Source organism: Pipistrellus kuhlii, unplaced genomic scaffold (genome assembly GCF_014108245.1).
Source record: "Pipistrellus kuhlii isolate mPipKuh1 unplaced genomic scaffold, mPipKuh1.p scaffold_m20_p_9, whole genome shotgun sequence".
Taxonomy (NCBI): Eukaryota; Metazoa; Chordata; class Mammalia; order Chiroptera; family Vespertilionidae; genus Pipistrellus; species Pipistrellus kuhlii.
In genome coordinates, this window is record NW_023425595.1 from 42,144,665 (window position 1) to 42,158,454 (window position 13,790).

The 13,790-nt window shown below is 39.8% G+C and overlaps 1 protein-coding gene across 4 annotated transcripts in view; it reads right to left on the reverse strand.

Annotated features, from left to right (window-relative positions):
- The window catches only part of DLG2 (discs large MAGUK scaffold protein 2), a 1,831,272-nt gene that overhangs the window by 1,466,097 nt on the left and 351,385 nt on the right, over positions 1-13,790 (reverse strand). The window contains exon 1 of one of the 4 annotated variants that reach the window (XM_036427310.2): positions 5,647-5,950. The exons of 1 other annotated variant lie outside the window; for it this stretch is intronic. In XM_036427310.2, coding sequence (XP_036283203.1) covers positions 5,647-5,676 — 30 coding nt within the window. In that variant the 5' untranslated portion in view covers positions 5,677-5,950. Of the gene's footprint in view, positions 1-5,646; positions 5,951-13,790 lie in introns of those variants that run through there. 2 more of the 4 variants (XM_045577835.1, XM_045577834.1) reach the window with 2 other exon arrangements.

Here is a 13,790-nt window from a genome sequence, read left to right on the forward strand (position 1 = left end):
ATCTGTCTGCCTATCACACCTGGGACTTTTAAAACACTCTTCCCACCCCCACTGTGCCCTCCATTTTGCTTATCAGTTTAAATGTCACTTCTTCAGAAAAATCTTTCCTGGATATTAAGCCCCCGCTTACTGTGCAGCCCAGCCCACCAGATTCTTCAGGTATCTCCCTGCTCATTTCCATAGCACCCTGTAGCCACCCCCTTATCACACATCCCTGATATTTCTATAATTTCTGTTTGCCCCATTTGACTAAAAAAGTTCCACGAAAACAGATTGCTGTTGTATACCCATGCCTTCCAAAATGTCAGGCACACGTGAAACATCCAATAAGTACTTGTTAGATGAATGAAATGATGAATGGATGTGCTGCTTCTACTGCGAGAGCAGATGCAACTATACACCTGCATGAATAAATAGCTTTGTCTCTGAAGACAGGGCCGCTCAGGTAAACCATTTGTTGCCTTGAAGATCTCTTTCACATTCCCTAAATAAAGATCTGGTAGGAAATAAATATCTTAGCCCACCATATTTCTATGGTGAGTCCATTTCTAAAAGTAAGACATGCCATTTTTTTTTTTTACTATTGTCATAATAAATAACACAATATTTATTAGCCTTGATTTCAAAATATAAATGCCCAACAAAAAAAAATTATTTCCTTTTAGAAATCCTAAAAGATTTTAATTTGGTAAAAGATGGTGGATTGATGGAAGCAAAAAGTGATCTTATTTACAGAACAGATGTGGTGTTAAGAACATCAATAAACATTTATCTTATGCTGCCTGGTCCACTTTTAATTTTTCTGTTTGAATTTTATTATGCATAATAACCTATTAAACATAGTAAAATTAACAACATTATTTAAAAAATTACAGCAGTAACTTATATTGTAGTTGTCTTCATAGATCATTTTCTTAACTTTCTTAAATGTCCATAAGTCTGGTTAATGGACATCTGAAATGGTACAAATGTTTGATTCACACAACACTACTTTTTAAGATACTTACTGCACATGAATACTTTTATTTGCAGAAATAATATACTTTAGAATAATATTAGGTTAGAGAGAGAATAGGAAGAACTTCAGAGATGCAATGAAATGCACTCATTTTACCAACAAGGCACAGATGCCACATGCCTCTTGGTGCCCAAAGTCACAAAGCACAGATTTACTTTCATTTTTCTCAGTTCCACATTTCTTCTGTTCTTGTATCAAATCCAATATGTTATTACACATGATACTTAAGAAGTCCCATACAGCCAAAGAAATTTCTACTGACTGCTTGCATCCTATTAAATTTAGCCCAGAATATTCTGCCTGCTGTCCAGAACTGCTGTCCTATTGCCAATTATCTTACAGACTGTCTCTGCCTTCACATAGGCTAGCATTATTTCCTTTGTATTTTACCTATCAAAATTATTGGGATGATTATCTTTCAATGATTCAAAACATATTTAAGACATGTCCACTCTATAAAAGATGTTAATTACTCAATTGTTTTTAATCAATATTGCTGAGATGACCTCATTTTCCTCAGTGACCACACCTAAAGAGAGGGATAGATTAAAGACATCAATTGTGAGTTGCTCGATAAATTGTCCTATGCCGAATTATTTTCATATGTCAGGAATTGTGTTAGGTAATTTCTATATTTTTACCACATCATTTAACATAGGTAATATCATATCCTTTTCACAGATGAGGAAACAAGGCTGAGAGAGGTTAAATAGTGTATCCAATTCCTAAACCCAGTAAGTGTCAGAACAACAATTCAAACCCAAGTCTTGCCCTAGAGCATCAATTTCCCACTGGTGTGCCGAAAGAATTTTAAAACATGCAACACCTGACTACTTAGTTGGGGGCACTGGCATCTTTTAGATTGTTAAATGAAATAATGACAACTTCCCAAACAAAATAGCTCACCAGTGTAAATACCCGGTTTTGAATCATAAATCTGTAGGTCTGATAATAGAGTTGCCTCTTATTGGTCACATCACATAATAAGGTTGCACCTGTTTGGTTAATCCTTGATACCACAAATCCTTACAAGTATGGGCACCTGATTTTTTAAAAAGCCACTATTGGGTACAAAGGGTAGGTAATTACTATTATTATTATTATATTTTTATAAACCAATCAAAATTATACCTATGTTTTTTCAGATTGGCAAAAAATATAGTAATTTTAGTAATTAGTTTTTGCATGGCATGAGAGGAAACAGATTGAAAATCGCTCTTCTGAAGTTCTGCTCTTCACAATAAGTCATGTTACTTGTCTTTCTCAGTAGTGATGTCTGAGACAAAAAAAAAAATTGTAAATGGACAGAACAATTGGAATAAAAGAGATGATTTAGTCTTCTGATGTAAGTGAATTGTCTGAACATCTGGAAAGACCTTGAGACCCATGTGGCAGAAACTCTGTGCATTTGTGGCTCTGATTATTTTCTAGCCTAAAAACTCTTACTCCAAATTTGAGGGGTTCTTCAAATCAGTCAAGCCAGACTGAAGTTCTTAAGACCTTAACAATCTGATTCTTATAGGTGATACCCAGAGTAAAAATATTTCATCAGGGTTGGGGAGGGGGTTAGAATCTTATTAATTGTGTCACAATTGTTTCCTTTTTTAATATGAAGAAAACCTAACAATTAAAACACTTAATTATGGCCTAAACTACTTTGGCTTAGGGGATAGAGCTTCGGCCTGTGGACTGAAGGATCCCAAGTTCGATTCCGGTCAAGAGCATGTACCTTGGTTGCGGGCACATACCCAGTAGGGGGTGTGCAGGAGGCAGCTGATCCATGTTTCTCTCTCACTAATGTTTCTAACTCTCTATCTCTCTCTCTTCCTCTCTGTAAAAAATCAATAAAATTATATTTTAAAAACCACACTTAATTATGTCTAATAGATGCTTTTATATGGCTATTAATCAGTGCTTTCTCTCAATTTATTCTAATCTCTCACTAATCATCTAGCTTTCATTTTTTTTTCTTTTTTTTTAATCTTTATTATTGAAAGTATTACAGGTGGCCTCATTTTTTCCTCATTGACCACCTCTATCCCTCCCCACCCAGGTCTTCACCATACTATATTTTCTGTGTCCATGGGTCATGCATATATGCATACAAGTTCTTTGGTTGATCTTTCCCCATCCACCCACCCTTTCCCACCTTCCCTCTGAGACTCCTCAGTCTGCTCCATGTTTCTATGCCTCTGCATGTGGAGGAAACACATGAAGAGAAATTTATTTCCAAGGTGTGTGTAATAGAAGGGAGTGGGAGAATGAGCAGGTACAGGAAGTCACACAGGAGGATCCAAGGGAACAGCCAATGTCTTTCATGACAAGGCAGGAAGGAATGAAGACATGGGTGAAAGTATTTACAGTATTTACGTTCCCTGCCACTGAAAACTTTGACAGGGTGGTGGTCAGCTGGGATACTGAGATGTCCCGTGGATGAGGTGGCACCTAGGACAGATCAGGGTAGCTAATCGCTCGTCTCACATAAAGCAAGAAGAAGAAAGTGTCTCGGCTGAAACTGCTAGAAGGTGGACTCGTTGCTGAAGGAGAAAGAAACGGATATTACGCTGAGATAGAATTAAAATGTGCACATTGTTGGCAAGTTTTCGGTCAGAGTCCCAGCAAAGTGGAGCAAGGGCATCCCAAGTGCACTTAGGCCAAGATCATCAATGGTGCTGCATGAGGCCGGCAGGACTGCATTCTACAGTTCTCCAGGAGGCCGCCTCACCTACGTGCAGCCTTTACATCGATCATGCATTATTTCCCATCTCAACATTGGAATATAACTTTGTTGTAAGTATGTTTGTTCTAGAAGGAGGATATATATATGCCACCCTAGAAATATTCATGAGCATAATTACATCAGAAAACTCATGACATCTCATATATTTGTTTGAACCATTGAGTTGTATAATTTATTTGAAAAATCGAAATACTGGAAATAATGACATTTATCTCTGTCATAGCATTTAAAGAAGGATATGTCTTATTTTTGTATCTGTGGTCATTTTTATTTTGGTAAGTTGATATAAAGCATGTGACGTTTTTAAAATTAGGTGATGTTTTCCAAATTGAGGGAACTTAGATTTCAGTGTTGTTTTAACTTGCTCAATGCAACAGACTTCCAGTTTACAGTTCTACTTAAAAACATCTTATAACTTATTTTTAAAGTACTAAGTAATGTTTCATGGTATCTGCAATTATCATGATTTCGGAATAAACAATTATGGAACACATATAGGTCAGATTTTATAGCATTCTCTCAAGAAATGTAACACCAAATGTAACACTTCAGGATAAAGCATGTTTAAGAGATTTTCCTTTCCTAGATTACATAAGAATATCCTATTTCCCATTTAGCGCCCCCCCCCCTACTTAGTTCATTTTTACTGAATTAACTGGAAAGACTGAGTAAGGGTTTGGTAAGTTTTTAGAAGTAAAACAAGGTATTCGCCTAACTTTGAAGACTAGTCAACTAACCCAAATAGAAGTTTTTAGGTTTCCAGTCAATTAACATCAATTGCAGCTGCCATGTGATGGTAGGCCCTATGGGAAGATATCCATTAAGATTCTCTGAAAAATAATTTGTTAAAGTAAAAATATTTAAGGCCATTTTATGGGGAACTTGGTTTGTGATTTCAAAATCAAATAATCTCTTTTTTATAAGTAGTGGAAGAAGATCACAGTGGAAAATCTACACTTCATGATTCTCATGCACTAAGCTATCGATTTTGTCATGCTTAATGGGTGTCCAATCAATGTGAGATCCGCAAAGACATAGCTCATATGAACTCATGGTATGCTTACATGCAAAATGAAAAAGCAAGCTAATGAATAAGTGTGTTTTAACTAGTTTTTTTCTAAAAATGATAACCAGTGTTTATGAAATTTAAATATCTTTAGAACTGACACCAAAAAATAAAATGTTTTTGAAATGTTTAGCTATTTTCAGCAAACCCACAAAAGCATTACCTACTGATTTTATTCCATCCCTAGTTTTACTTCTATTTCTGATAATGCAAATAATGTGTTCCTAATCAAAACAGAGACAATCAGTTCAACATTAAATATTGTTTGTTTCAAATCAGGACCTAAAGATTTTTTTTTCCTTTAAAAAAATTTACTAAAATGCAGAATATCATAATTCTCCAATCAGAGACAATATGTCAAGCCACAGTAAAGCTGATTGGCCTCTTCAAGCATCGAAGATATGGTTTTTAAATGAAAAGCTAATTATCACACTCAGAAAGACTACCTTGCTATGTTATGATAAAACGATGTGTAAGCTACACTACTACTATACATATGTTAATTTTGAGCTCTACACAGATGCAAACGCAAATCCTGCCACACACACACACACACACACACACACACACACAAAACAAAAAAACTCCAGGCAAATTCTCCCTCCCTCTGCACAAATACACAATATCACTTTAAGAAGTTGAAATCAAATAAAGACAGGACCCTCAGACCCTCCTGGGGGAACAAAAACGCCCGGCAAAGTCAATCACACTCCTCATTTCATCCCAGGAACTGGCAGCACCTCCCGGAACTGCTCCATATACAGGACCAGAATAACCATAGGAAAACGCTGCACGCACCAGCAGCACCGTTTCCTAGCCTACCTTGGTGGTGACAATGCACAGGCAATCCATCCTGGATCCCTACACAGGGCTCAGAGCATGGAAATCACACCAGCAAATCGGCCAAGGTGAGAAAAGCCTTGTGGTCAACGGCACCCCGAGGAAGCAGAGCTTGGATTCAGCACTGACGGCTTTTCCAAGGGGAGCCCCTCACGGGAAGGTCGAGCCCTCCTCCATACAGCTCAGGGCAGGCAGGAGTCTCCTAGGCGCCGGAAAAGCCCCTGGAAACCGGCTCCGGCAAAACTTCCAGGTGGCGGCTCGCGGAGCTCCGCGGCTGCATGTCTTTTAGCGAATTAATTCCGCGATCAGAGCCAGCCTCCCCGGGAGTGTGCCTCGCACCGTGCGAGCGCTGCACGGAGCAACAGAGAATCACATTTCAGCCCTCTTCGCTCTTGTTTCTGAATTCGGATCTGCTGCTCCAGTACACACAGGAGATCTCCCCGTGCCCAAGTCCCCCTGTTGGCTGCCTTCCTCTTCCCTGACAACTCTGAATAAGCATAACACACACACATACAAAAACAAAAAAAACAACAAAACAAAAAACACAAAAACTACCCGGCCCATTGATCAAAGGGCTATCGTTCGGCTGCCAGAACAGCGGCTTTGGGTAATAAAAAGCTAATTATTATGAGCATGATCCCTGGGAGTCTCAATGAATGGAAAGACAGGGCTGAAAGAAAAGCTAAGGTGCACGGGGTGCCGCATACATCACGTCTCAAAATCGCTTGCAATTACAAGGGCAGCTTCTTACAAATGACTAACAGCTGGAGAAGGGAAATGGGGCCAGGTACTTTTATTTTAAAAAGAAACACCACACACACACACACACACACACACACACACACACACACACACAAACTGTGGATTTGGAGGTTGGACTTGGAAAACACAGCTTTCTTCTTTTCTTTGTGTACCTAGTTGTGTGGTGGGTGACACACGCAAAATACACACCCAACCTGAATATTCAGACAAAACGGTACATGATAAAATTAAGGTGGGAGGAGATCCCAGAGTGTTTACAAAAGTTCCACATTCAGAGAGACGACAAAAAACTCAGCTCTTTCCCAAACTTTTCTCTCCTTGCTGGCTGCCTGCAGGCGCTTATTACGTGGGCAGAGCACTGTGTTCCCTCTGCAGCATCTCATCAGGCCATTGACTGACAAACACACACACACACACACCCCGCGCCCCTTCTCTCCCTTTCCTCCAGTGAGATTGCTGCATAAACTGCCTGTGAGGGGCTTGGCAAGCATCGCGGTGGGTAATAATAATTCACTTGTTTTTCATTGTCTTCGATGCATAGGCAGAGACAGACTAAAACAGATACATAGAAAGAAGAAACAGGGGTGCAGTCAGAAGGAAGGACGAGAGACAGAGAAAGTGAAGGGCATGATGGAAAGCTGCCTGACCAATAAAAATGGAAAATCAGTGCGTCCTTTTCACCGGGAAGAGAACACTCAGAAGGAATGCCCACCCTGGTCACATAGCTCAGCTGGTTGGAGCATCCTCCTGATTCACCCACATGTGGGTTCCATCTCTCATCAGGGCACATACAAGAATCAACCAGTGAATGCATAAATAAGTGGAACAATAAATGGGTGTTTCTCTCTCTCTCTCTCTCTCTCTCTCTCTCTCTCTCTCTCGCTGTCAAATCAACCCATAAAAATAAATTACTTTTTTCTATAGGAGAAATGTCCAGGGACCCATACATTGTGTTAGCGCTTTAAGATTCCCTTCCCATCCAAAGCATTTTGTACAATACACAATTTTTTTTAAAGGATAGACATGTAAAATTCCTCTACTTTTCATTAATTATCTAGGTTCTAACCTCAATATCTTCCTGATTGCTAAATAGGTGAGTGTCTCAGAAACTGACATGGCATTATTTTACCATAATAAGAGCTCTGTTCGTAAAGATTTAAAAATTAAAAAGTTCATAGCAAATCAAATATGTGTCCAAAGCAAAAAAAGAAAAAAGTGGTTCCAATTTTATTTATAGATGAAAAATAATTTCCTCTTTATTGTTATCTTGCTGGTGTAATAAACTTCAGAAAATTTCAAGCAACACAAATAAATCCCATGCTCTGGTCCATTCAATTAGGCAAACTGTCTTATGTATGGTTCAAGATTATTATGATGAGAAGGTCAAAAAAAAATCACTTTGCCTATTCACCTCCTTATTTATTATATATCACAATAATTTAATATAATGTTTCCTAAGCCTGCCTCAGAGCATGGATAAATCATGTCCTTGAGCACTGCCAGGTATCAGAGTATATCTTGTACACAACCAAAGCAGCAAATATAAAATTGATGCTGATTGTCGCATTCATCTTCAAACTAATTAGGCTTTATGTTCCTACCGCACACAGTTGACAAAGCACTTGTAATTTCCTCACCAGCTTGAAAGTTTCAATGACTTCCCAAGGACAGATAAGTTATTGCAAGTCCAGGGCTTGGTTAGTCATTATCAGTTTAGAGACAGTCAGAGATTAGGAAGAAAGAGGCAGTAAATTGGGTAGCAGAGTAAATGGATATTTTATAAGGTGTCCTTGACAGACAAATACCTTTGGAACTACATCCCTATATCCTAGTTTGAAGAAAGCTAAAATATGAGCAAACTGGCAGAGAGAGCCTGATTAGTCTCCTGACCCTGGCTGATCACAGATGAAAGCACTTTGTAAACTATAAAGACCTGCAGAAATGAAAGGCAACTCATCTAGTGAAACTCCTGGCATTCCATGTACACTCCCTAAGTCATTCATACACCACATGTTTGTTCAGGGCTCACTATATGATTTTTTTTTTAAATTAATGTCTATCACCTACTAGGCTATAAACTCCTTAAAGATAGTATTGATCCTATATTTCCAGTGCCTGGTCCAGTGTCTCATTCATTCAGTAAATAATCTTGAGAATGAATTTATATGAGGACACAAGGGTGAGCCCAGCCCACTTTAGCAGAATCCTCACCCACAGATGATTCAACAACCATACCACAGTACAGCAAACACCGCGGTGTTTAAGACACTAAGAAGAAGCAGTTAAGCCAGAATGGAGTAGTCAGGGAAGGCATTCTAGAGAGAAACCTTGATTTGAGAAGGACCCATAGGAATCAGCTAGAAGTTGTGAGGAAGAAGAATTCTATGCATTCTGTTATGTTTGACAAATAAGTGAATCAGTATCTTTCATCTTTCTGCAAAAAGCTTACAGGAATGAACATAGAAAGGGCTTTTACTAAACCAAAGCACTTTAGAGCAGGCATTTCACAAATTGAAAATGCAATCCCTACTGAAGAAAAAAAAGTAACATCATTCATATAATACGGTATTAAGTGAGTACAAAAGTGCTGTGAAAGTGTGTAGAAGGTTGTATTTACCCACATGATGCATTTGGATTATCTTGGTATCCTATATAATAAAACCCTAATATGCAAATTGACCAAACAGCAGAATGACTGTTAAGCCAGAAGCCGGATTTATGGTTGCAGGCTCAGTGGCTGTGGCAGGAGACTCTAACCCTCTCCACGGCAGACAGGGGTAAGGAGCCGGGTGTCCAGGACTGCAAGAACCCTGGGACTGCGAGGTGATGTCTGCCTGATGGCTTAGGCCCAATTCCCCTGAGGGGTCCTGAACTGCAAGAGGGCACAGGCCTGGCTGAACTACACCTCCCCACACACACTCAGTGCACAAATTTAATGCACCATGCCTCTAGTACTTAGATAAAAGTAAATAGTTAACATTTTAAAGTATAGTTCCTCATAGGATGCAGCTTTCTGCTTTGTGTCTACCTTGTCTTCCATCGATTTTCCTCAGATATAAAGATGAAAGAAGATAATCCACTCCTTTACCTCAAGGGAGGTATTCTTTTATTTTTAAATGTAATAAGGCATTGGCTTGAAGCATTTTTTATGGACATAGAGCTCAAATGATTCTGTGATTTTACAAGAAGTGTTTGGCAAGATAGAAAGCCATAGCCTGCAGACTGCTTTTCTTGATTCTTCTTAAGGTTAATGATATAAAGCCAGGAACCTATTGATTTGTAGTAAAACCTACCATTGGAAGTTTGGTACCAGAAAAATTACTATTATACATTACTTGTACTAAACCTGTACTTTAACCATTTCAGTGCATTACTTTTGTATGTTTCCAACCAAGGAGAAAATTCTCTAGAGTGAAATAGATCCTCTGCTTATTTTCCTAGATCACAAAGGCAAATATAATGTATACTTCTGGCATATACCATAGTTTTTGCACTGAAGAGGTACAAAGTGATATTTTGGAATGAAAGAATAATCAGAGCTTCAGTTATACCATTTATTTTTCTTGATAGGAGATGAAAAATCACCTGTGATATGTATCTTTCGTCCCTATGTGAACTATATTATATATGCATATGGTAACTATTATACACCAGAGGCCCAGTTCATGAAATTCATGCATGGATACAGTCTCTAGGCCTGGCCAGCAATCAGTGCCAATCTGTGGGGCAACCAGTGGTGTGGTTGGGGCTGGCTGTACTCCCACCACCGGTGCCAGTCACCTCCCTCTGCAGGGCGACTGGTGGGGTAATCAGGGGGGGCCTCCACTCACTTCCACCTTGGCTGTCCTGGTGCTGCCCATTCGCCAGCCCCACCCCACTCTGTCACTGCTGGCACTGGTCAGGGCCTGCAGGCTTGGGGAAGCACCTGTATTGAGTGTCTGCCTCCTGGTGGTCAGTGCACATCAGAGTAATCAGCCATTCTGCTGTTTAGTCAATTTGCATGTTTGGATTTTATATAGGTAGACTAGGAGCCCAGTGCACAAATTCATGCACCTTGAAATGAAATGTGGGCTGCGGGGCTGTGGTGGGCCCAGGAGCGGGTCTCAGCCCATCCTCCACACCCCCACCTAGCCCCTACTGCCATGGCCCCCAGTCTCCTCTCTGCCAGCAGCCCTGCTCCCATTGCCACTGTTCCCATGCACTGATGGTACTGGCCCCACCTGCACCTGCTGATGCAGAGATTGGGGCTAGCACCAGCAATGGGTGTAAGCAGGATCAGCTCCATCAACGGGTACAAGTGGCAGTTGTTCTAATTGCCCCTCAGTAGCTGGGGGAAGTAGAGAAGGCCTCAGGGATGATTGGAGCCACCAGCCACCACTCACACCCACTGATGGCACCGAGTAATCAGGCCTGGCACCAGGCACAGGTAGCGGGTACAAGCAGTAGCTCCAGTAATGACAGTGGGTGCGAGCAGGTCCCTCAGGGGCAGCAAGTGCAAGAGGTGCCTGCCAGCCCCCATTGCCCCTCAGGAGCAGAAGGAGGTAAAGAAGCCCTGAGGGGCAACTGGGACCAGCAGCCACTGTCTGCACTTGCTGATAGCACCAAGCGGGTTCAAATGGCAGCTCCAGCACCAGCAGCAAACGTAAGCGGGGCTGGTGCCACAGCAAATGTGAGTGCTGGGCAGGACCATGGGGTGCGGGAGCAAAGAATTTTCAGTAACCACCCACCAGAAGCTCACCCCAATGACAGCAACCAGCGTCCCACTTTGGTCTAGTGGATATGCTCACCTGCTCCACCATCCTGCCAAGTCCAATGCCTGCCCCCTAGTGGTCAGCGCACAACATAGCAACTGATTGTTCAGTTGTTTGGTTATTCTTCTGCTGTTTCGTCTTTTTGCATATTAGGGTTATATATATATTTAAGAAAGAACATACTATACTATATATTTTTTAAGAAAAAAATAGATTGATGCATGTGGCTGAAGATATTTTCAAGTAATATTTTAATTAGAGAATCCAGTCTAATGGGAGCAGGTGAGTTTGGAACAATCTAATCTGTAATAGAAAAGCAATTCCCAGTGAAGTGCTGCTGAACTAGGTGTTTGCCCTGGTGATAGAAAAACTGTAATAAATGGAAGCACTTTTATAATAAAAACATTGAATTATTAAGTGGCTATTATATGAAGCCCTGTAGTAGATACTTGAAACATTATCTCTGATGATCACTATACCCTTCAGAAAAAAGATATAAGCCCCATTTTATAGATGAGGAAACAAGCTTCCTGAGAGTATAGGATTGGCCCTAGATGACACAGCACCTAGGTGACTCCAAGCCACTGTGCAAAGTCCACTTCCATCTTTTACCTCAAATCTTGAAGCAGTCTCTGCTTTCCTGGGTCTAACCTGAGACTATGGCAAAGAGATTCAAAAGGCAAAGGTAACCTGGACTCCATGCAGACTAAGTACATGAGATCCGCCTATAAAGTCAGACACTTCTCTGGGATCCTACACTGAGGTCTTCTTAGCTCATAGCAATCCAGAAGGAATGGGCCCACATTAGAAAGATCACCTCCAAAGGAACGAACTGAAGAAATCCACCCATGTGTAATTCCATTCCAATCTGTCTCTTACACCTAGACCCAGGACAGCAGGCCCACAAAAGACTCTACAAAGCTTGTTAGCTTACTAAAATATTAATAAATAGACTGCAGGCAGGTCATGGCAAAATGCCTGTCCTCATTTCCAAATTCTCCAGAGGCAAATAGAAGATTAGGATCAGCCAAAAAAGATCTGACTTTTTCAGAGTTTTCATGATGAAAAAAAAATTTAGATAGTGGCTAGTCCTAGAAAAAAATCCCATGAAAGGTGGGAGTCTATGTATTCTGGGCATGTTAAATGTTTGTAAGAGAAACACAACAATTCAATTCAAAAAATTTTGAGTGAGTCAAAACTTGCTACAGAAATCAGTAAGTGTTCACTTTTTACCTACTTTTTTCACAATATTTTTAATTGTATAGACCAGAACAGCATGTCAGTTTTGCTTACATGAATGAACGGAAGCAGGTAACACCCCACCTTATTATTATCATCAAAATCTTAAATAAAACTTTGAGATTTCCATAATTATAGGTGATAAACTGTAAATTATGAGAACATTTTATAAAAATTCTGTTTCCTTAACAAATCAAAGTTTGTATAAACTCTTCTGAACATCAAGTATCTTCTTCATAAGGCTCCATTTTTCCTACTGTTAAACAATGCTATGAGTTTAATTGAATCCAGAAATTAAAATAGTTGAGCACATGCCTCAAACTTAAAAAGGTATATGGTCTTAAATACAATTTTGCTTTCAAGTTGCTATAACTAACCTCAGTGGTATTGCTAAATACCTGCCCCCAAATCCACCTCCTTTCACCCCATCCCAATGGCCTGCTATCTGTTCCTCAACTACAGTACACTCTTTTCATTCTTCATCTAAGCCTTGAATTTATTGTTCCCTCTCTCAGAAACTCTCATCCACTGAATCTTTACACTAGGGGTGTCGAACTCAATCAGAGAAGGGGCCAAAATCTAAAATCCAGCCTAAATCGCGGGCCGAATGGTTTACTGAACAGTCATAAACTGTCATTGTGATGGAAACGCAGCAGAGTGCAGTGATGACAGCGCGGTGCGGGCCACATTGCAAGGCCTGGCGGGACAGATTTGGCCCGCGGGCCTTGTGTTTGACACATGTGCTTTACACAGATGGCTCCTTATCATTCAGATCTCTGCTTAGATATTACTGCTTCATTAAGACCTTTTCCAATTGATCTCCTTAATGAAATTAGATACCTGCCCATCAATCCTCATTACATAACCCTGTTTATTTCACACTCTGAAATTATCTCCTCTATTCACATCTTACTGTATCCTCTCTGTAAAAGTTATTCTTAAGCGTATAAAGCTCATCTGTTGTGTCCATAACTGCCTCACCAGTGTTTAGAATACTGTCCAGCCCACAGCAGATGCTATATACTTTTTAGAATAAATTAGTAAGATGCATCACTACAAATTTCTTTTTTTAAATAGAAATGGGATGAGGAGTTAAACATGAAATTTTCAGCCTCACTTTTAATATAGCTTTGATTCTGATTTTCACTAACCATGGTATTTACAAATATATAAAATGAAAAATAGTTTTCAGATTCAGCATTAACTACTTAGTGGATAAGATGAGATTAGGCAGATTTGGGTATATATTATCATTAAGTTTTCATAGCAAGTGAAGTATAATTTTAGAGGTGATAAAACTAAGGTTTGGGAAAATTGACTTGCTCAAACTTATATAGCTACTGAGTTAGTAAACCAGGGCATGGCTGGCACTCT